This window comes from Haliotis rufescens, unplaced genomic scaffold, assembly GCF_023055435.1.
Source record: "Haliotis rufescens isolate VD_foot unplaced genomic scaffold, xgHalRufe1.0.p SCAF_29, whole genome shotgun sequence".
NCBI classification, from domain to species: domain Eukaryota; kingdom Metazoa; phylum Mollusca; class Gastropoda; order Lepetellida; family Haliotidae; genus Haliotis; species Haliotis rufescens.
In genome coordinates, this window is record NW_025963990.1 from 575,868 (window position 1) to 599,780 (window position 23,913).

The following is a 23,913-nucleotide window of genomic DNA, read 5'->3' on the forward strand; positions in this document are numbered from 1 at the left end:
GTGTTGATTGTTTTGTTTGGGTATCAAATATGTTATTTTATTCTTGGGCTAAGTCTATATCATGCTTTTGTAAGCCAATGGGCAGACCTTTAAAAAGAATACTGCTGAAAAGGCTTTTATGTGACTTCTAATGTGCATCATGCGCTTCCTAAAGCGTGTCACGTGTCAAGCTCACAACTATATCCAACACTATAAGCAAGACGTACATAGCCGGGGTAGAATAGGTCTTCAGCAACCCATACTTGCTGTAAAAGGCGACTATGCTTGTTGTTAGAGGCAACTAACGGGATCGGGTGGTCAGGCTCGCTGACTTGGTTGATACATGTGATCGTAAAACAGTTGCATAGATCGATGCTCATGATGTCAATCACTGGATTGTCTGGTTCAGACTCGATTATTTACAGACCGCCGTCATATAGCTGGGATATTGCTGAGTGCGGCGTTGCACAACAAACAAACAAACAAACAAACAGACATGTATATAGTTGCCTACAGTTTCCAGTTCTTTTTCCCAAATGTAGAATAAAATCTTTGTGAGTGAGTGAGTGAGTGAGTGAGTGAGTGAGTGAGGGAGGGAGTGAGGGAGGGAGGAAGCAAGAAGTAGCAAGCAGCATCTATATCCACCTCTTTGTATCTGACTTTGTCTAAATCTATCTGCATCCTTGGCTGCCAGTGATGAGGCCAGGATATGGCCAGTGGAATGGGACACGTGAATGTCATGTACCAGTGTCACTTTAGTTTCAACAGAGCCTGTCTCTTATCATGGCTGCTCGGAACGTAAAAACACGAGGCATGGTTCACAGTGGCTGACCCTGTCAATATCAGATAAACCCACGCATTGATAACCTGTGTAACACTGTATGCATTTGAACAAAATCTTGAAACTGTCCAAATTACGATGGGGTTGTCTTTTGATATTGTATGTGTAAGCTACATGTATATAAAGAGTTACATTTTGATATATATCAACTACCGGTAGCCCTACCCGTCTGGGTTCCGGATAGGAATATAGGTCAGGCTCAGTGACTTGGTTGATTGTCTGTCCTGGAATCTCATTTAAGTGGATCGATGATCATAGTGTTGATCACAAGATTGTCTGATCCAAAATCGATTATTTACAGATGGCCGTCGTGTAGCTGGAATATTACTAAGTGTGGCGTTCAACAACAACACCAACCTGAAATAGCTATAAAAAGATAACATTCGGTATATGTCTACAAAACACATATCATCGAATGTATAAATGATTTACTTTTTATTATAGATAAAAGTGTTCATTATTTTTGAGTCTTACTTTATTAAAATAGATTGTGCTTTCCTTGTGGGAGGGAGGTGTGTGTGTGTGTGTGTGTGTGTGTGTGTGTGTGTGGGGGGGGATGTTTGGGGGTGGGGGTGGGGTGGGGTGTTTGGGGGTGTTTGGGGGTGGGGGTGGGGTGGGGTGGGGTGGGTGAGGTTGGGTGGGGTTGGGTGGGGTGGTGTTGGGGTGGGGTGGGGGTGGGGGGGAGGTGGGGGGGGTGTTTGGGGGTGCGGGTGGTGGTTGTACTCGGTACTCAGGGGTAGAATTGATCCCCATCAACCTGTGCCAGTGGCAGTGGAAGGAGGCAAGTCAATGGATGGGTTGGTCTGCAGGCTCAGTGAGTAGGCTGACACTTCCTGTTACTCGTTACACCAATCACTGGATTGTCTGGTCCAAATATGACTGTTTACACACAATGCAGATTTTCTTAAACTATAGAGTCGACACCAGTAGGTAATTCCGCTTACTTCCGGACGCCACGTGACAGGCAGTCGGAACGAGCAGAAGGGAGTGAGTGAGTGAGTGAGTTAAAGTTTAACGTCACATCGGCAGTATTTCTGCCATATAGTGACGAAACAAAATTTGACATTAACAATAGACCAGAAGGGAACAGAATAGCCATTTGACATTAGCCAATTACAGACGGGAAATTATTCAACGTCACCAGTCCTTCGTCATAAAACGTCAACAATAATAGCTATAAAAGGACAGGTAATCCAGCTGGTCGTGTTACTGGCAATGCTTCAGTTTCTACAAATTCCGCTCACCTTGGCGTGTAATTCCCCTCATACTTGTAATAATAAATTGTGATTTGATCACCTCGACACAAGCCTAATAATTAAAATATGTGAATTGTTTGGCATGACATATATTTCACCATAGTTTCAATATTTCATTTTACCATACTTATATTTTACGTTCAAAAGAATTTACAAAATCTATGTTAGATTTTGTGATTTGAAAGTGTGTTGCTGGAGTATGGTAGAAAATGTGGATTATAAAGTTTAAAAGCTTTTACAAAATGAAGTTCCAGGATCTTATATGGAGAGTATGGGGACGTGCAAGAGTATTTTATCCCCAATTCCCCTGGCTGTTTGCATTATATACAGACAACAGGAGTTTATATTGCCAAGTTTCTGCTGTCCAGTGTACCCCCAACTGTGTCATGTCAAGCACGTTTCAACCACGTGCAATACAGTCGCTCCAACTCACGGTGGACGAGAAGTCTATGGTGAATCTGCCCTAGCCACGTTATAACACTTGGACAGACTGTAGACAGGTGCGTGAGCCTGTATGGATGTAAAACCCATGTGGATTGAAAAGTTTGACAAGCAATATACGAATTTGACTATCCGGGTGTTCTGGGTGTATGGGGTAGTGGATTGTGGATTGTAGATTTGCCCTTGGAAGTTTAATCCAGGTGACCATGCAGGTTTAATATTCATTGTGCCTTCAGCCAATGGGAACAGTTATGGGCGTCAGTCATTTTATCCACCAACAATGACCACTGTCCACGTGGTCATTGATTCATTCCAGGCTCTACACTGTGTAAAATGTGTTTGGAACAAATGTTCCTTGTCCCATAATTTTGACATGTTTAGGCCTAACTTAACAATGTTTAGTGCCTATTGCGGTAAGCAGGTATAACTTCATTGTCAGCAGAGAGAAGTGTCATTAGTAATAGCCAACAACACACTGAAGGAATATGTGTAATAACAGTTTTATATACGGACCTGCAAGCTCTGGGTTGGTAGTCTTTGTTACTACCTGTGCTGCGGAGACTGTTGTCATTGTTGTTTATAGAGCTAAACATGTCTTGTGTGTGTTTACATTCTAAACAGTTTTTACAGTGTAAAGTAATTATCTGTTACAGTACTCTACACCATTTCGTCACTTTACAGGACCCTCATATTGTCTGAAAGGACCCTTAAAATTCATTATTAGGGGTCCCCTTGCCCCCCCCCCCCCCCCTTTTGTAAGTCAAGGTAAAACCCTGACTATAAGATATATGATCAACTGAACACGGCCTCACTAAGTTGGTATGTAAGATGTAGGCTGTAGATTGCACACAGCTGAAAGCCTGACAAAGTAATAATGTATCTACAATATTAAGCTAAACTTTGTTGTGTACGATTCAGTTACCTTTATAACTACTGAGTCACTGTCAAAGTCAAACAAAAGAATCAACTCAAACACTTGAAGTAACACTGTAAGTTGACTAACATTTAATCTAAACACAACAAATGACGTGAATTTATTGATGCATCTCATTGCAAGGGTTGGGCTCCATTTTGTGTCTTAGGGTTAGGGAGCCAGGTCAAGGGTTGGGCTCCATTTTGTGTCTTAGGGTTAGGGAGCCAGGGCATGGGTGGGGCTCCATTTTGTGTCTTAGGGTTAGGGAGCGAGGGCAAGGGCTGGGCTCCATTTTGTGTCTTAGGGTTAGGGAGCCAGGTCAAGGGTTGGGCTCCATTTTGTGTCTTAGGGTTAGGGAGCCAGGACAAGGGTTGGGCTCCATTTTGTGTCTTAGGGTTAGGGAGCCAGGACAAGGGTTGGGCTCCATTTTGTGTCTTAGGGTTAGGGAGCCAGGGCAAGGGTTGGGCTCCATTTTGTGTCTTAGGGTTAGGGAACCAAGGGAAGGGTTGGGCTCCATTTTGTGTCTTAGGGTTAGGGAGCCAGGTCAAGGGTTGAGCTCCATTTTGTGTCTTAGGGTTAGGGAGCCAGGACAAGGGTTGGGCTCCATTTTGTGTCTTAGGGTTAGGGAGCCAGGACAAGGGTTGGGCTCCATATTGTGTCTTAGGGTTAGGGAGCTAGGGCAAGAGTTGAGCTCCATTTTGTGTCTTAGGGTTAGGGAGCCAGGGCAAGGGTTGGGCTCCATATTGGGTCTTAGGGTTAGAGAACCAGGGCATGGGTTCGGCTCCCCCTTGTGTCTTAGGGTTAGGGAACCAGGGCATGGGTTGGGCTCCATTGTGTGTCTTAGGGTTAGGGAACCAGGGCAGGGCATGAGTTGGGCTCCATTTTGTGTCTTAGGGTTAGGGAACCAGGGCAAGGGTTGGGCTCCATATTGTGTCTTAGGGTTAGGGAACCAAGGGAAGGGTTGGGCTCCATTTTGTGTCTTAGGGTTAGGGAACCAGGGCAAGGGTGGGGCTCCCCCTTGTGTCTTAGGGTTAGGGAACCAGGGCAAGGGTTGGGTTCCATTTTGTGTCTTAGGGTTAGGGAACCAGGGCAAGGGTTGGGCTCCATTTTGTGTCTTAGGGTTAGGGAACCAGGGCATGGGTTGGGCTCCATTTTGTGTCTTAGGGTTAGGGAACCAGGGCAAGGGTTGGGCTCCATTTTGTGTCTTAGGGTTAGGGAACCAGGGCAGGGCATGAGTTGGGCTCCATTTTGTGTCTTAGGGTTAGGGAACCAGGGCAAGGGTTGGGCTCCATATTGTGTCTTAGGGTTAGGGAACCAAGGGAAGGGTTGGGCTCCATTTTGTGTCTTAGGGTTAGGGAACCAGGGCAAGGGTGGGGCTCCCCCTTGTGTCTTAGGGTTAGGGAACCAAGGGAAGGGTTGGGCTCCATTTTGTGTCTTTGGGTTAGGGAGCCAGGTCAAGGGTTGGGCTCCATTTTGTGTCTTAGGGTTAGGGAGCCAGGTCAAGGGTTGAGCTCCATTTTGTGTCTTAGGGTTAGAGAGCCAGGTCAAGGGTTGGGCTCCATTGTGTGTCTTAGGGTTAGGGAGCCAGGACAAGGGATGGGCTCCATTGTGTGTCTTAGGGTTAGGGAGCCAGGACAAGGGTTGGGCTCCATTTTGTGTCTTAGGGTTAGGGAGCCAGGACAAGGGTTGGGCTCCATTTTGTGTCTTAGGGTTAGGGAGCCAGGACAAGGGTTGGGCTCCATTTTGTGTCTTAGGGTTAGGGAACCAGGGGATGGGTTCGGCTCCATTTTGTGTCTTAGGGTTAGGGAACCAGGGCATGGGTTGGGCTCCATTGTGTGTCTTAGGGTTAGGGAACCAAGGGAAGGGTTGGGCTCCATTTTGTGTCTTAGGGTTAGGGAACCAGGGCATGTGTTCGGTTCCATTTTGTGTCTTAGGGTTAGGGAACCAGGACAAGGGTTGGGCTCCATTGTGTGTCTTAGGGTTAGGGAACAAAGGGAAGGGTTGGGCTCCATATTGTGTCTTAGGGTTAGGGAACCAGGGCATGGGTTGGGCTCCACTGTGTGTCTTAGGATTAGGGAACCAGGGCAGGGCATGGGTTGGGCTCCATTTTGTGTCTTAGGGTTAGGGAACCAGGGCAAGGGTTGGGCTCCATTGTGTGTCTTAGGGTTAGGGAACCAAGGGAAGGGTTGGGCTCCATTTTGTGTCTTAGGGTTAGGGAACCAGGGCATGGGTTCGGTTCCATTTTGTGTCTTAGGGTTAGGGAACCAGGACAAGGGTTGGGCTCCATTGTGTGTCTTAGGGTTAGGGAACAAAGGGAAGGGTTGGGCTCCATATTGTGTCTTAGGGTTAGGGAACCAGGGCATGGGTTGGGCTCCACTGTGTGTCTTAGGATTAGGGAACCAGGGCAGGGCATGGGTTGGGCTCCATTTTGTGTCTTAGGGTTAGGGAACCAGGGCAAGGGTTGGGCTCCATTGTGTGTCTTAGGGTTAGGGAACCAAGGGAAGGGTTGGGCTCCATTTTGTGTCTTAGGGTTAGGGAACCAGGGCATGGGTTCTGCTCCATTTTGTGTCTTAGGGTTAGGGAACCAGGGTAAGTGCTGGGCTCCATTTTGTGTCTTAGGGTTAGGGAGCCAGGTCAAGGGTTGGGCTCCCCCTTGTGTCTTAGGGTTAGGGAGCCAGGGCAAGGGTTGGGCTCCATATTGTGTCTTAGGGTTAGATAACCAGGGCATGGGTTCGGCTTCCCCTTGTGTCTTAGGGTTAGGGAACCAGGGCATGGGTTCGGCTCCCCCTTGTGTCTTAGGGTTAGGGAGCCAGGGCAAGTGTTGGGCTCCATTTTGTGTCTTAGGGTTAGGGAACCAAGGCTAGGGTGGGGCTCCCCCTTTGTGTCTTAGGGTTAGGGAACCAGGGCATGGGTTGGGCTCCATTTTGTGTCTTAGGGTTAGAGAACCAGGACAAGGGTTGGGCTCCATTTTGTGTCTTAGGGTTAGAAAACCAGGGTAAGTGTTGGGCTCCATTTTGTGTCTTAGTGTTAGGGAGCCAGGGCAAGGGTTGGGCTCCATTTTGTGTCTTGGGGTTTGGGAGCCAGGACAAGGGTTGGGCTCCATTTTGTGTCTTAGGGTTAGGGAGCCAGGGCAAGGGTTGGGCTCCATTTTGTGTCTTAGGGTTAGGGAGCCAGGTCAAGGGTTGGGCTCCATTTTGTGTCTTAGGGTTAGGGAGCCAGGTCAAGGGTTGGGCTCCATTTTGTGTCTTAGGGTTAGGGAGCCCTAACCCAGGGCAAGGGTTGGGCTCCATTTTGTGTCTTAGGGTTAGGGAGCCAGGGCAAGGGTTGGGCTCCATTTTGTGTCTTAGGGTTAGGGAGCCAGGGCAAGGGTTGGGCTCCATTTTGTGTCTTAGGGTTAGAAAACCAGGGTAAGTGTTGGGCTCCATTTTGTGTCTTAGTGTTAGGGAGCCAGGGCAAGGGTTGGGCTCCATTTTGTGTCTTAGGGTTAGGGAGCCAGGGCAAGGGTTGGGCTCCATTTTGTGTCTTAGGGTTAGAAAACCAGGGTAAGTGTTGGGCTCCATTTTGTGTCTTAGGGTTAGGGAGCCAGGTCAAGGGTGGGGCTCCATTTTGTGTCTTAGGGTTAGGGAGCCAGGGCAAGGGTTGGGCTCCATTTTGTGTCTTAGGGTTAGGGAGCGAGGGCAAGGGTTGGGCTCCATTTTGTGTCCAAGGGTTGGGGTCCATTTTGTGTCCAATGGTTAGGGAACCAGGGCAAGGGTTGGGCTCCATTTTGTGTCTTAGGATTGAGAACCAGGGCATGGGTTGGGCTCCATTTTGTGTCTTAGTGTTAGGGAACCAGGGCAAGGGTTGCTCCTTGACTATGGCTAATTCGGCTACCCCTTTGGGCGTCCTTATGCCAAATGTTCCAAAACATCTTCTTAGGGTTAGAAACCTATTATGTGGGTATCGCCATTATGAAAAGATGTGTTTTCTGCCAATGGTAAAACCTGGGAAGAGGTTTTACATTTTTACCAAAACCCTGGGATGAGGTTTTTGTAAATTTAGTAAAACCTCATCCGAGGGTCTTTGTAAAAAGGTAAGACCTCCATACCAGGTCTCGCCACTGAAAAAAATACATTCCCGATACACACTGATTTCACAGGGTCTTACTTAATGGCACATACCCGGACTTCTGCACAAAGACAACAGAAAACAACAGCCAGTAACATCCTTTCATGAAAGTTAAATGTAAAGTAGAGAGACCCTTTTTGGGATAGACCTTCCAGCCTTGGACTTTAGATCGTCGCTGGTGCGTTTGTAGATGCGGACAGCACTACTCCGGTGCCCTAAAAAATATGTTATAGTTAATTACAACAAAGTATACAACCGTATGTTCTAAACATCTATAAAGCATTAAGCCACTTTAGAAAATATGGTTACATCAAAATACATTTTTTTAGTAAAAATTAACCATTTCTATACGCTTGTTAAGGGCGTTTCATTTTATTCACAGATAATATTCGAAACAGTGATAATCATAAAATATTGGTAAAGGACTGTCCTATACATTGAACTAAACTTACCAGTTTGTTCGCAAATCTGCTGCTCGCTTACTTCCAGAAATAGGTCTCCGCCTTCCTCCTCGCTCACATCTCGAACTCAACTGAGAAAGACAACCACGTGTTCTTACCGCATGTATCCCACGTTCACGGTTCGGGTTCTTTCTATACGCTTATCCTGGCAATAGCGAGGTAGTAAATCCCCGTTATAGTGCCCTAAATGGGAGACAATTAAATTTACAGTAATTCTAAACGTTTAACGGTTTCTAAGCTGGATTAAACACTCCTCCTCGGTTTTGGTAGAGAATGTTAAACCTCGGGAGTCGAGAAAGCCCTCGGGGCTATCGCCCCTCGAGATTTCCCTCCTCCCGAGGTTTTACATTCTCTACCAAAACCTCTGAGTTGTGTTTTCTCCATTACTTAGCTGTTGTTTGGGTGAGGTGATCCTTGGAATCAGAACAAACAGCACATGCGTCTCCATGAGTGCACACTGTATGTTTACTTAGGTTAAATTCATCTTAGTTCTATCTTCTCTGTAAACATTGCGCCCCCCTGACGAAATGGTCTACGTTTCACATTCTGGAGCCATGTGTCCAAAGCATGCTATGCTATGCTATGCTATGCTATGCTATGCTATGCTATGCTATGCTATGCTGTGCTGTGCTGTGCTGTGCTGTGCTGTGCTGTGAAAAGTGTTAAAAATGCAAGAAAATGAACAAAGTTGGCACTTCAAAACACATTTAAATTTGATTCAGAATTCAAATCAAAATCATGAATTTAAATTATTTGTTGTTAGGGTGTCTACAAGGCCAGTAGTGGCACCACTCTGACAGTTTAAACTTATATACACACAAACCTTTGTAATAAAGATTCTACTTGAACCTAGGCTGTCGATGTAAAGAATAGTTATTCAACACACACAGTCTGCAGCAGTATTTCCATGAAGAATATGGCGGTAAATATGGAGTCACGAATTCATTGTAGGTTTTACTCCTGTGGTACCTCGGTGACGATAGCACTAACAGGCATTTCCCTTGATCTTTTTTCCATTTATTTGCAATTATTTGTTTATTTTGGTAAACGAAGAGGCTAAACTGAGAAAAATACTACTTAGGACCAGTTTAAGGCAAATTAAGTAGCGTACACATACCAATGTTCAGATTTGAGACTTGCCAAGAACCCACAGGATATTTTTTATTCCCGTCACTGTTGTCTCGCCTCTGTACCTTTTGACCATTATGGCAGATGTCACGTGATGTTCCAGGTTATGAATGTAAACTCTTTAAAATTCTTTGGCTCCCGTTCCTGATCCAAAAACTCGTTCCTTGTCCCTATTAATACGTGTAAAAAGTAAACATATGGCCCTTCTTCAATTCCGAAACAAGTCAAACATACTGACGCATAGGGCAGCAAACGTCCCCTCAAATTGACCACTTGACGCACAACGGAACCGGAAATAAGCCACGCCGGAACCGGAAATCAAGCAAATCGGAACCGGAAATCAAGCAAACCTGAACCGGAAATAGGGAAAACCTGAACCAGAAATCAGGCAAATCGAAACCTGAAATCAAGCAAACCGGAACCGGAAATAAGCCACGCCGGAACAGGAAATCAAGCAAATCGGAACCGGAAATCAAGCAAACCGGAACCGGAAATAGGGAAAACCTGAACCAGAAATCAGGCAAATCGAAACCTGAAATCAAGCAAACCGGAACCGGAAATAAGCCACACGGGAACAGGAAATAGAGCACATCGGAACCAGTAATCAGGCAAACCTGACCCGGAAATAGACCACACCGGAAGTCGTGGGACACCGGAATCGGAAATCAGGTGAACCATCTGGAAATTAGCCACACTTGAACCAGAAATTAGGCAAACCGGAACCGGAAATCAGGCACATCGGAACTGGAAATTATGCCACACCGGAACCGGAAAGAAGGCACACCGGAAGTCGCAAAAGGACAAACCGGAACCGGAAATCAGGCACACCAGAACCAGATGAAACTTTAGTATATCATGTGCAACATTGTGCAACATTGTTCAACATTATGCAGAGCAAAACGGCCGTTCAGTTTCCCTAACGCATACTTACTGTATGAGTTTTAGTCACCTCTTCTTTAAATACAAGTTCACAAGGCAACCGTGGTCTGAAGCCACAACGCGGAACCGCTGCACAGCAAGGTGTTTCAATGTTACGTTCTCAGAGGAAACTGTCTTTAATCAGTAACGCGATACTTCTTTATCATGGTAGGATCATCCATAACAACTGCATTCCTGTAGTAAATGCAGCTCATAGTCAAGCACTGTCCACATGTTTCGTGGCTTCGCATTCACGTAAAGGGACATATAAACTTTGTAGTTTTATATCAAATTTTATATTTATGCTTCTAAAAGTGCACTGAAATAGGGTAAGGCCTATGTAAATATAACATATAACGTTCCAGAAAAATTACTCATATCCAGCAAATAGTCTTGTTCTTTCTGCTTTCAAATCAATCGATAGTATCTGTCTTTGTGGTTTAGGCATTTTGGGCGCATTTACAAAACTTGAAATATCATGCCACGTGCATCGTACGTATGCTATTCAGTTTCAGGCCCCAAGAAGAAGACTGCACTGGTGGTTAACGGGGCATGTTGCGAGCTTATGACCCGCAAATAGATTAGCCCATGGCCACACAAACGATCCTGTACGCCCATAGGCCAGATTGCTTTATTTCACACCGCTAATGGGGCCACCAGTAATCTTGTTAATCTCGCGCTATAGCCCAACATTTATTAATAGAAAGGGTGTTTTCCAGACATTTCACACCCATCTGGATATCCAATTTGGGCTACTTCGGGGTCCTTTCGGAACTTCTCATGCCTCCGGGTTCGGTCCGCAGCATCCTGACACAGCTCGCTTTGGCCCAGGAACACCTTCAGTGGGTGCAAACCCCCTTTCTAGAAGGAACTCTTTTTTTAAGGGACTTCTTACTAATTGCATGAACCCACGACTCAACTCTCAACCCTCAACCCGAGCCAATCGAATCGCTCTCTTTTCATCGGCCGACTAATCGCTTTTCTCCCTTTCCCTTCTTTCGGCTCCATTACCCGGGCCCCGCTTTTACCCCGCTTCGGCCCCGCTTTTACGCCCCTTAGTTACGGCTTCGCTTTCGAACACGATGAAGTTACAAATATTCTCAATTAAATTTACTCGTCTTCTCTTGTCTTTCATTTCATCACATTTTTGTCCAAAATAGTCTCTACAACCAAAAGATTTTATTTTTTTATATTCAGTCTACTTTTGTTTTACTTCTTGCACGTTCGTGGCATACTTATTTTTTGCCTTTCTGGCTATTTTTTGCTATTCAATGCAGCTTTAACTCTCTTTCCAATTGTCACCATATATTTTACACCTCGTCTGCAGGTTTTTATACTCTTCGCATCTTCGGTAATATCTTTTATATTCCTCGTACATGTGGTTCCATTTTTCTCTACTTAGTTCCACTTTTCGCGCAAATCCACCACGTGACTACACCGGTTACGCCCAGAGCATTTGGGCATTGCACCGACCGCCGAAAAACGCAGTTCGGACAGCCGGTACCAAGCCACTCGGAAGACACCCGGAGAGCATCTGGGCTTTGCACCGACCGCCCAAAAACGCAGTTTAGCCAGACGGTACCAAGCCACTCGAATGCCACCGGCTACGCCGAGAGCATCTGGGCATTGCACCGACCGCCAAAAAACGCAGTTTAGACAGCCGGCACCAAGCCACCCGGAAGGAAGCGACAAAGCACCAATCACAGGCGAGATCACTAATGTCAAGGCCGTCATTTCCTCCGTCAGCTGGCAATGGCGACACACGGAATTTCTCTCTGGCTGGCATCGTCACACACACGCGTGCTCCCTCGGTCTTGTCGCATCTCCATCGAGGGAGAGGACGATTATGTTCATGCATCTGAAGGTAAGTTCATTCATATATTTCACTCAACGTCTTTATTTCCCGCTCAGAGCGGCCATTCTGTCAAAACAGGGACGAAGCATGTTCCAAACCTTGTCCTTCCTTTGGCCGTTTGCAACTTCTTAACTTTCATCACAGAAAATGTCACCTGTTTTGGCCGCTCTCTGGTTGCGAAGAAGCAGGCAGCGTGCCTCCCGTATTCTTGTATGTATGGATGATCAATGCCTACCTTCACACACTGACCACGCCCTACAACAGTTTAAACAACTACCGTATTTCATCCGACATAAGAACGGCACTATGCTATCATTAATCAACATGCACCATTCATCACGCCCTTCAGTGTAAACAAACCTAAGTGTTCAACTACCGTATTTCTGACAAAAACACGACCCTTTATTATGAGTATGTGTTGTATATAGTACTTTTCTTCTGTTGGAAATGTATTTGTTCAAGGCCCCTACCCCTCCCATTCAAACTAATACTGGTGGCTCATTGCTGGAAATCTTGCCCAGAGTAATTCTTTAAGCATGTAACATTTGTCTTGGCAATGGGCTAAGGGGAACAACTCTGTCAGTCTTCCAGGTTCATGCAGCTTAATTAGCGTCACCTCACGACCAAATGTGTTTACCTCACCTGATGCAGCTTTGTCAGCCATGTTCTTAACAATACAAAGATACTGACCCAGATTCCTTCATTGTTTTCTGGCTTGTATTACAATTTATGGTCGAAATAAGGCTGCACTATAAGTAATAAAGTACCTAATAGTATAATTAGGTAACCTAGATTTGAAAATACTATATTTGTAAACACTGGAAAATGGTTAGTTCGAATAATTTCATTAATTCATGTTCGCACTACCCGCACGGTATGTAGGCGTTGGCAGACGACATGGTAGAGAAGGTTCTTCATGGTAAAGACCCTAGTTTTAGGGCTCCAGTTATGCATATAGGATGATTATGTTGCCTAACCTGTAGAAACTTTCTGTTTGGCAATATGTTCTAAGTTAGTGTAGGATGCAAGCAGTATTTTGTCCAAAGACAGGTGTTTGTGGGTTACTCAGGTCACGTGACTTTCCACCATGTCACGTACACATCTAGTAGATATTGAAGCTTGAAGAATCAAAGTATAAACTATGTCCCTGGCTAGTGTACATGTTGTTAGTTTTCCCCTCTATGTCATTTGGTATATCTATCTGTCCCAGGGGTATGGGAGACAACTCTGGTTGTCTTGTTTAAGTAATGATTTGCAGGGCGCTTCAATTGTACTGTAATGTTATAATGTTATGCTCTTCACTCAAAATCCATTTATTATAATTCATGTGTAATGTCTTGATATCCATAATTAATCATAGTACATTTTGGGGTATTATTCTGTAGTATATTTCCATGTAAAACACTTGATATTTAAAGAAGAGTTTCTGTCAAACTCATTTCCAAGTGCATGCTGCTTGAAGTATAGCTACTTTTCTTGTACTGTAAATAATGGATAATATATAATAATGATAGGATTTATGGTTCTGATGTTTATTGAAAGTTAATGTTGATCCTGTTAACCATTCTGTTGATCAATAACTATTGTAAAAGGGGTTCATGTCATGTAGACCAGTGTTGCTATACATAACAGAGAGAACTAAGTAGGTACATAGACACTTTACTGAAACTATCCCTTTAATAGTCGATGAGTTGTATGCTATATCGTTGCACCATGCCAAGTTGTAAACTTGATGACAATACAAGTTTTGTCAGCCATGTTCTTACGAATACAAAGATACTGACCCAGATGCCTTCATTGTTTTCAGTCAGTCTGAGTGATTGTGAGCTGGGTAACATATGCATTCATTATGCTCCATTCATGATATCAATCACTGGATTGTCTGGGACTCGATTATTTACAGACCGCCGTCATATAGCTGGATTATTGCTGAGTGCGGCGTTAAACAACAAACCAAACCAAACCAAACCATTATGCTCCATTCATTGATCAAGTTCTTTGTCTTTAGTCCATTGCTGCTGTACAGGCCTGCCGAACCGACGTCACACAACCTCGTCCCTCTCCCCCCTGGTTCCCCTCCCGCCCTCCCTCTCCCAATCCTGTCCTGTTCGTTGTATCATGGATTATTACTTTAACATCTGTTTTTTTTCTAAAAACCTTATGTAAAAGTCAATAATATTGTTGACATTAGTCTCTTTGTGTTACCACTTGATTGTAACCATGGTAACAGTTCTGTAATTATTCCAGTTTCATGAACCAGGAAAAGTGACGTCTTTATTAAGACCTTTATATCTAAATTTCCAAGAAATTGATGTTTTGGTTGGTTACCAAGGTATCAGAGCATGAAGAGTGGTGGAGTAATTATGTTTCAACTTGTTTTGGCCGTGAATCACTTGTGCTCATTTTGTTGGACATTCTTGCAGACCCAAGATGGCTGAGCGGCGCCGACACAATCTCCTGACACAACTTACCACAGCCCTGATATTTTCTTCTTTATGGAAGATTGTGAAAGGTAGGCGATTTTATACTTTGGTCTCCTTGTACTCAATAGTATTTTTCATGAGGTATACTGTATTTGTGGTATTAAGCATCCCGCTCTACTAAAAGCAAGGATTTATCTGGAATTCCAAACAAGGTTCTGTTTGTTCCCGTTGTGTTCGGGTAGGTTAGGTTACCTACAACTCTTTCAGATCAAGCACCACTTTACGATCATTGGTTAGGCACCCCTTTACGATCATGTACCCCTTTACAATTAGGGTTAGGCACCCCTTTACAATCAAGCACCCCTATACAATCATTAGGGTTAGGCACCCCTTTACGATCATGTACCCCTTTACAATCATTAGGGTTAGGCACCCCTTTACGATCATGTACCCCTTTACAATCATTAGGGTTAGGCACCCCTTTACGATCATGTACCCCTTTACAATCATTAGGGTTAGGCACCCCTTTACGATCATGTACCCCTTTACAATCATTAGGGTTAGGCACCCCTTTACGATCATGTACCCCTTTACAATCATTAGGGTTAGGTACCCCTTTATGATCAATTTCCCCTATACGATCCTTAGGGTTAGGTACCCCTTTCCGATTAAGCACCCCTTTACGATCCTTAGGGTTAGGTACCCCTTTACGATCAAGCACCCCTATACGATCCTTAGGGTTAGGTACCTCTTTCTGATCAAGCACCCCTTTACGATCCTTAGGGTTAGGTACCCCTTTCCGATCAAGCACCCCTATACGATCCTTAGGGTTAGGTATGTGGTAGGGCATGGGTTAGCTATCTCTTTTTTTTATCCAAAGTCATTTATCTAAAATCCATACCATTTCTTTAAAGTTTCGGGTGTCTCGATGTCTCTGGCAACAAATGTAACTTGTGGTTTCAATAAGCGCCCCCCTACCTTTGTCAATTTGCCAATCTCCCGGGGTGCTTACTACCGCTGACATTTAGGTCTATATTGTTGTTTTTTGTTTTTTCAATTGTCTTGCAACCATGGCAACATATGAGACAAAGGATTCCAGAAAATCTCTTCTTTTTCAGGAGAAATCTAGATTTGCCATAGTTTTGTACACTTGCTTGGGAGCTTTCTGATATTTCAGTCAATGTCTGTCAGAGGGACAAGTGCTGTTGTGCCTGACAAAGTATGACAGCAACATCTGAAGTGTTTCATCACTACATGTCCATATACCATGTCCATATACCTGTCCATATACCATGTCCATATACCATGCCTATATATCATGCCCATATACCATGTCCCAGACTCGTTGATGTACTGCGGTGGTAACTGACTGGCACATAAAGAGTCCTGTTTATTTCTTGAACCTTGGAGTATTTTCAAGTACTTTTGCCATCTTATGCCAAACACAACACATTTTGTGCCTCATATACATGATGTGTGTTCTCATACTTTCATGGTGGTTTCTTTGAGGCCTGTGTGTATTTTCAAGTACTTTTGCCATCTTATACCAAACACAATAGCTTGACTGTGAACAGTCTGTAGGTGATCCACTCTGTAGGCTTTACTGTAGGTGATCCGCTCTGTAGGCTTTACTGTAGGTCATCTGTTCTGTAGGCTAAAAGCTCTGTAGGCTTTACTGTAGGTGATCCGCTCTGTGGGCTTTACTGTAGGTGATCCGCTCTGTAGGCTTTACTGTAGGTGATCCGCTCTGTAGGCTTTACTGAAGGTGATCGGCACTGTAGGCTAAATGCTCTGTAGGAGAATAGAGATGGAACCGTCAGTGATGTTATGAGAATGGAACTGTTTAGAATGGAACTGTTTATAACTTTATAACTGGGTAGGCAGAGGCACAGGACTAGTTTGTCTGCATCAGACAACACAAGGGATCAAAGTGTGGGTGTGTGTGTGGGTGGGTGTGGGTGTGGGTGTGTGTGTGGGGGGGGGGGGGGGGGGGGATGGGTGTGTGTTATTGATTGTGACTTGGAGTGAGATGTTCATTTCTGTATTAATCCTATCAATGTTAATGTGTGTTTGGTTTGTCATCTTTACTGAACACAAAGGCCATTATCTGGGGTTGCTGGGTGAGAACTGGTCCCTAGCAACATGTGCTTGTCCCTAGCAACCTGTGCTGGTCCCTAGCAACATGTGCTTGTCCCTAGCAACCTGTGCTGGTCATAAGAGGCCACCAGAAGGGATGGGTGGGCAGGCTTGGTGACTTTGATGATTGTTTCATTGTACACCGGCGATGTGGATCACTGCTTACAATATCAATCACTGGTTTGTCTGGTCTAGATTATCTTTAGGATGTAGTCATGGAGCTGAGTGTGGTGTAAACAAACAAATCAGAAATAAGGCCACAGGCTGAGGTCAGTGGGTGCACGATGCAGTACAGCATGTGGCCAAGCATGGATCGGGTGGTCAGGCTCACTGACTTGGGGGATGCAGGTCATTGTAGCCCAGTTGCATAGATCGATTATTCATATCAGTCACAGGATTGTCTGGTCCAGATGCGACTGTTTCAAAGGCATGGGTCATTATTCAGTGGAATACTGCTGAGTGCGGCGTTAAACAACAAACAATGATGGCATGGGTCATTATTCATATCAGTCACTGGATCTGATCCGATGTGTTTGTAGCAGCTTTTTAAATCTAATGGAGGCATTATAGTTTTTCTACGAGAAAAGATTCTAATTGGATCAGTTTAATTGGACAGTGTTATGATATTGTCAAGAATAAAATTCCAATATGGATCATAATTTACAATACATGTGTCATATGGAAATAAAGTTTCTCTGAAAATTCATTCTATTTTATTGGAATCAACAGTGTTATGATATTGTCAAGAATAGACATGATGGAACACAAAAATGTACAATACATACTGTGTCCATATGGAAATAAGATTCTTTGAGTCGAATCGGTGTTCAAAACTCAGCATTGATGTTAAGACCTTAGTGGTTCTTGTCTTAACCCTGATCAGGATAATTCTGTTGAATGTTGGAGATTGAGGGGACCATCCACCTCCCTTAGCTTGGCAGTAAATAGTAATCAAGGGAGGACTTTGTGACTTTAACAATGACAATTTGTTTTCAGGAGACAGCATCTGTGCTGATAGCATTCGATCGTCACAAAGAATGGCAGATCAGAGAACTCAAAATCAGGTATTTTCAATGTGTGCTATTTGGTGCAGTGAAATAGTTCTATCTATGATGCACAATTTATTAGAAAAAATGTTAATAATAATTGTCTATATGTGATTTCCTCATAACAGTGTATAATCTGCATGCAATATGGCTTGCCAGAGGCTCATGTTTATTTGATGTCGTATTAAATGTCACGGTGAAGAGATGGAATTTCAGTATGAATGGAAAGTAGAGAGTTTGTGGTTGGAATTGACATGTCCCTTGATACTAAAACATAGACATTATATATTTTCAATATTCATTTATTTAATGGAATTGATGAAAGGATTCCAATTCATATTGTTCCAACTTTCCAGCATTCCAGTAAACTGACCATTAACCTGAGGCCAGTGATTAACATGATTAATGTTACAAGTTGACACTAGTCTGCTAGTCTGAGGCAAGTTCAAATTAAAAGGGCAAGTAAATAATGTTGGACATTAACCCTCATCGTCTTGTCGAAAGTATATGAAGTTTGTTACAGCTAGCTGGGTTTGAACTAAATGCTAAAATGCTTTCCAGGGTTTGAGTCATTAGCATTAGAAATTAACACTGGTTTGCAAATCTGATGCAAATTAACATTTTTTGGAAGGGCATTAGAAATTACACTGCTCTGCTAGCCTGAGCCAAAAAGAAGTTTGGATGGGCCAGTCATTAGAAAATCAACACTGGCATGCTAGGTTGAAACAGTGAAATTTTGGAAGGGCCTGGCAATAATTAGTGTTAGAAATGGTGTGGCAACTTTAGATTAGTGAAATTTAGAAGGCCCAGTGATTAGTGTTAGAGATTGTGTGCCAACTTCAGACACGTTAAATGTTTGAAGAGCCAGGTATTAGTGTTAAAAATGGTATGCCAACTTGAGACAGGTGAAATTTTGGAAGGGCTATTGATTAGCATTAGAAGGGCCAATTTTGATTAGTGTTACACTAAAGCTGGACTGCTAGCATGAGTCAAGTGAAGTGTGGGAAGGGCAAATGGAACGTGGATGGTTGTTCAGCATTGGTTCATGGTTTCAGGCCTCCGAGTGGCTCCATGCTGCTGTACAGTCGGAACAAGGTGAGGTACCGCAAGGACGGCTACTGCTGGAAGAAGCGGCGCGATGGCAAGACCATCAGGGAGGATCACATGAAGCTCAAAGTGCAGGGGGTGGAGGTGAGGGGAACTACGGGGGCGTTGTGCTGTCACTCTGGCTTCACGCCCCACTCTGCAATAGTCTATCTGTAGGTGTCCGATACATCAGGGTTGGAAATAATACTAGCCCACTTTCCCACTAACCCGGGGCTACTACAAATGCCTCTGGGCTAGTACAAATTCCTGTGTGCTTGTACAAATTTCCTAATTTCCCCATTGTTTTAACATTACTGGGATGCCAGGATTGAATTGATCCCACCACTCTGCTGGTTGTAAGCGTTGACCAGAATTGATCAGGGGGTCAGGCTCAGACGTGTCATTGTGCCCAGCTGGCATGGTTCGGTACTCGCAACATCATCACCGGATTGTCTGACCCAGACAGGATCATTTGGCCATTGATCTCCCCTCTAAAAAACATGTGACCTCCCGTTCATGAACAATATGGGTTCCTGACCCTATGTATCTGATACCCACCAACCCTTTTGACAGGTAATTGGGACCCATGAAGATCTGGGGTAGAATAGGTCTTCAGCAACCCATGCTTGTCATAACAGGCAACTATGCTTGTCTGAAGAGGCAACTAACGGCAACAGGTGGTCAGGTTCGCTGGCTTGGTTGATGCATGTCTTTGTATTTCCATTGCGTAGATCGATGCTCATGATGTCAATCACTGGATTATCTGGTCCAGACTCGATTATTTACAGACTGCCGTCATGCATTAATCAACAAGCGAACAATTAAATGTTGGTGGACACCTGAATAATTTGTTGATATTCAATTGATTGAGTCCTGATTGTGTTTGTTTTCAGTGTATCTATGGCTCATACGTGCACTCGGCAATCCTCCCTACTTTCCATAGACGCTGTTATTGGTTGCTCCAGGTGGGTGTAATGTGTAGTTTCTTACTGTTCAGTAAATAATAGTGACAGGTCCCTTTCCATGTTCACCTGAAATTCACCAAAAGCAGAGTCGATTGTACGATTCCGACAATGTCACGAGCATGTGTATATGAATCACTATCAATAGTGATGATACCATGTTTCGCAAAAAGGTGAGTGTATTTTGTTTCACAGGTGGCACCCGTCACCAATACATGCAAAGACAAGTCAAGTGTTAACCTGAAAAAACACAGGAAGATATGGTGTAAGTCAAATTAGGTAATTGCATCATACACCATTTTTGTCACTGATGTGTCACATTTTTAAAACATTTTGAAAGCTTTACGGAGGCCTTGAATGTTGTAACCTTGATCAAACAACTTCTGACCAAGAGTCGTATGACGCTCTTTGAAATCTTGGAAGAAAGGGGCTGCTCGATTGTAGCTCAAAGACATAAGGGAAAGTTGACTATTGGAAAGACACTTACATTACATTATGTTTCGCAACCCACACACCTGTATTAGTTTAAATAATATTGAAATGGAAAATTTGCGATATATTGTACCTGTGTACCTGTATGGCCTGACCTGTTTCAGAATCCTGACATCGTTCTTGTCCACTACCTGAATGTCCCCTACCCTGACAACACCAAACTGAGCATTCCTGTTTTATCTTACGACATGGAGAAGAAAGAATGGACCAAGGAGGAACTTGTTGATCAGCTCAGGCCGATGTGTGAGTTGACAGAGGGCTTCCGAATTAGCTTTCTTGTTTAACGCCACACTCATCAATGTTCCAGCTGTATGATTTCAAACTGAAAATAATCGAATCTGGACCAGACAATCCAGTGTTTGACATCATGAGCATCAATCTAAGCATTTAGGATATGGTGACATGAATCAAGCAAGTCAGCGAGTCGGAGCACCTGTTAATCTGGGTTGCTGAAGAGCAATTCTAATTGAAATGTTATCTCTTAGTCCAAGACTAATAAACTTCAGGAAGGACTCATTTCCTATCGTTGACTGCCGTGGTTACCATGGCAATTGTGGGGCGGTCGGGTAGCCTATTGGTTAAAGCGTTCGCTCGTCACACCGAAGACCCGGGTTCGAATCCTGACATGGGTACAATGTGTGAAGCCAATTTGTGGTGACCCCCGCCGTGATATTGCTGGAATATTGCTAAAAGCGGCGTAAAACCAAACTCACTCACTCACTCACTATGGCAATTGTAAAGCAGATCATTTGTACAGACTAGTAGAAACAAAGATTAGTTAATTACCCTGGACTATGTTTTGAAGCAGTGAAAGAGTGTATTGTTTATTTGTGTGTTCATTGCAAGACACTGAAAAACAACTTGTTTTATATAGGGTAAGATCCAAACTGAGGCACCACGCCTAGCGTATATGCCAATAAACATAGTTACAAATTCTGATACATATTCTATGAATGCTACGTCATAATACTAAAAGAATTAGAAGACAAAATACCTGTATCCCAGGAACCATTCCAATCTTTGTGAAACTGGGAGATACTAAGGGAGATAATTTGGGCAGTTAATATGCAACCCACTGGTGACACAATGTCAGACATTGTCTGATGTTGAAAACTTTACATGAGTTCAATTGTTGATGTCAGAAACTGACAGAAAGAATTAAAAGCTTAAGACATTGTTGTATTCCTTGTATAGATGTTGATATTGTAGTAACAACAGTCATACTCCTTGAAATGAAGCTGTAACTGTGTCTCTTGTAGTGGCGTGTGGCAGGAGAGTGGATCTTGGTCCTGAGCAAGAACACATGGTGAGAGCATTCATCTTGATGACGAGAGTAATTACTGTCAGGACTTGACTGATTCCCAGAAATACCGATTAACATCACAGGCATGGGTGTTCCAGTAGTCCAAGGCACTAAATATACCGTGCAGAGTTGCGTCCCTTAGGGTTGCCAGGAACCTATGATCGTTGGTTTGAATCCTGGATTCACTCTGATTATGTTTCTAGGTTTGTCCACACGTTTATAGCTTTCACTAAAGTGGTGAACATCTAAGAGCTGCATCGGGGCGGCCGGGGAGTCTAGTGGTTAAAGCATTCGCTCGTCACACCGAAGACCCAGGTTCGATTCCCGACATGTGTACAATGTGTGAAGCCCATCGTCGTGATAGTGCTGGAATATTGCTAAACGCGGCGTAATACCATATTCACTAAGACCTGCATCACTTTGGGTTTTCCTCCCACATTAAGGTGACAAGCCGTAATATAACTGAAATACAGTTGAACGAGATGTTGAACCCAACTGAGTGATTCTCCCTAAGCTCCAGTCTACGACTTTACCACTCACTGTGCACTTCCTCTGTGGTGTAGTGGATGGAGCACCTGCAAAGAGAGGAGAAGGTTCTGGCCACGTTTTACCAAAAGTGTTACCAGAGTGTTACCAGAGTGTTACCCTGCCTGGCACTCGGTATCAAAGGAATGAAACAAGGACTGGTGGGCTCAGAGTCAGTATGCTGTATCTGAGTGTACTTGAGATGGTACTTGTTGTTACCCTGCCTGGCACTCGGCATCAAAGAAATGAAACAAGAACTGGTGGGCTCAGAGTCAGTATGCTGTATCTGAGTGTACTTGAGATGGTACTTGTTGTTTCCTTGCCTAGCACTCGGTATTACAGAAATGAAACAAGGACTGGTGGGCTTAGAGTCAGTATGCTGTATCTGAGTGTACTTGAGATGGTACTTGTTGTTTCCTTGCCTAGCACTCGGTATTACAGAAATGAAACAAGGACTGGTGGGCTCAGAGTCAGTATGCTGTATCTGAGTGTACTTGAGATGGTACTTGTTGTTTCCTTGCCTAGCACTCGGTATTACAGAAATGAAACAAGGACTGGTGGGCTTAGAGTCAGTATGCTGTATCTGAGTGTACTTGAGATGGTACTTGTTGTTACCCTGCCTGGCAGTCGGCATTAAGGGGATGAAACAAGAACTAGTCAGATATTCAGTTTGCCAGTAACAAACTGACGTCTAATCACTATTGTTGTGTTGACGTTGTGTTAACTGACTCGGGGTATCACTAAGGGTTGATATTCCTAGAAAAGGTTTTGTTGCACGGTTACAATATTGTTCCTTTTCTTGCAGGTTGAAGAAACAATTGAAGACTTTGTTCAACAGTTGATTAACCTTCGGCAGGACAAATCAGGCAAAGCCAAACCCCACAAATGCACTCCTTCCTGTGACAAAAACTTTCCTCATTCCAAATGCACCAAGGACTCATCACCTCCTAACACAGCCAGCCTGGCACACAATCGCCTAGTGTCCATGTTGCAGCGCCACACCCAACGCAGCGCCACCCAGTCGGTAGCCCCGCCCACTCCCGAGCTTCACACCAGCCAGGTGGTGATCACGCCCACTACGGCCCCCTCGTCCAACTCCACTCAAGACTTGAACCACACAGCTGCAGCTCCTGCTCCTCTCATTCTAAACCTAGCAAGTCTCCACGGCAGTAACGGTCTGATCTTTGTCAGCGGACATAACACATCACCCATCTCCATCATCAACAACTCTCTCACCACGCCCATTCACACCATCACCGCGGCAACCCTGGACACGCAGGGCCGTTTCCCTCAGCCTCAGATACTCCAAACCATTCCCCAAGTGCTTGCTGGTGTCAAGCAGGATGATAAATTGTCACAACATATTCACAATCTCCATGCACATGACTCGAACAGAAAGTCTCCCGTTCCGATGAATATTGCAAGTGATGCTTTGTTGGAGCTGGCAGGCACCCAGCAGGATTCGAAGGATCTTTTTCTCGATCAAATGTCAGCTACAATCTCAGATACTCAGCGAAATCTCCACAATACATTAGACTCGCTCATTCGCGGGGACTGCTCGCACACTGTGGGAACACTAGTGAAAGATAATTCGGGGACTGATAATTGTGATACTCTTGATGGCAGCTTTTCCTCATTTCCCAGTACTGATCTCAATCTTGATTATCTTCTCGACTTGCCCGAACTTTATGACTGTCCTGATTTGCCCGACACAAATGCAAGTCTCGGGACGTCAAGTGGCGGAATGCCGACTTCTGTCCCGCTCATCAATTGTGCTAACTGCCTCAGCAACCAACAAGCTCAACAATCACAGCAGCAACGGGCGGAGTCGCATCAATCTTCAACATCGACGTCTGCTACGTCAGACACGCAGACAGCAGACAACACTCACTCACAGACTGACACAGACAGCAGCTTCTCTCAGGGCGTCATCACAGACTTCTCCCCTGACTGGTGCTACACAGATGTGAGGGGCATAGAGTTTCACATTTCCACCCAAACCAAGCTGCCTCTCTGTGATAATATTGAAATACTGTTCCAA

General features: G+C 44.3%; 1 protein-coding gene across 1 annotated transcript in view; it reads left to right on the plus strand.

The window, feature by feature from the left end:
* Positions 1–11,638: 11,638 nt before the first annotated feature.
* Positions 11,639–23,913, plus strand: part of LOC125384199 (calmodulin-binding transcription activator 2-like) — a 30,313-nt gene continuing 18,038 nt past the window's right edge. Inside the window, exons 1-7 of the mRNA XM_048402713.1 lie at positions 11,639–11,908; positions 17,455–17,522; positions 18,560–18,695; positions 19,484–19,555; positions 20,149–20,287; positions 21,304–21,350; positions 22,678–23,838. Coding sequence (XP_048258670.1) covers positions 11,639–11,908; positions 17,455–17,522; positions 18,560–18,695; positions 19,484–19,555; positions 20,149–20,287; positions 21,304–21,350; positions 22,678–23,838 — 1,893 coding nt within the window. The remainder of the gene's footprint in view (positions 11,909–17,454; positions 17,523–18,559; positions 18,696–19,483; positions 19,556–20,148; positions 20,288–21,303; positions 21,351–22,677; positions 23,839–23,913) is intronic.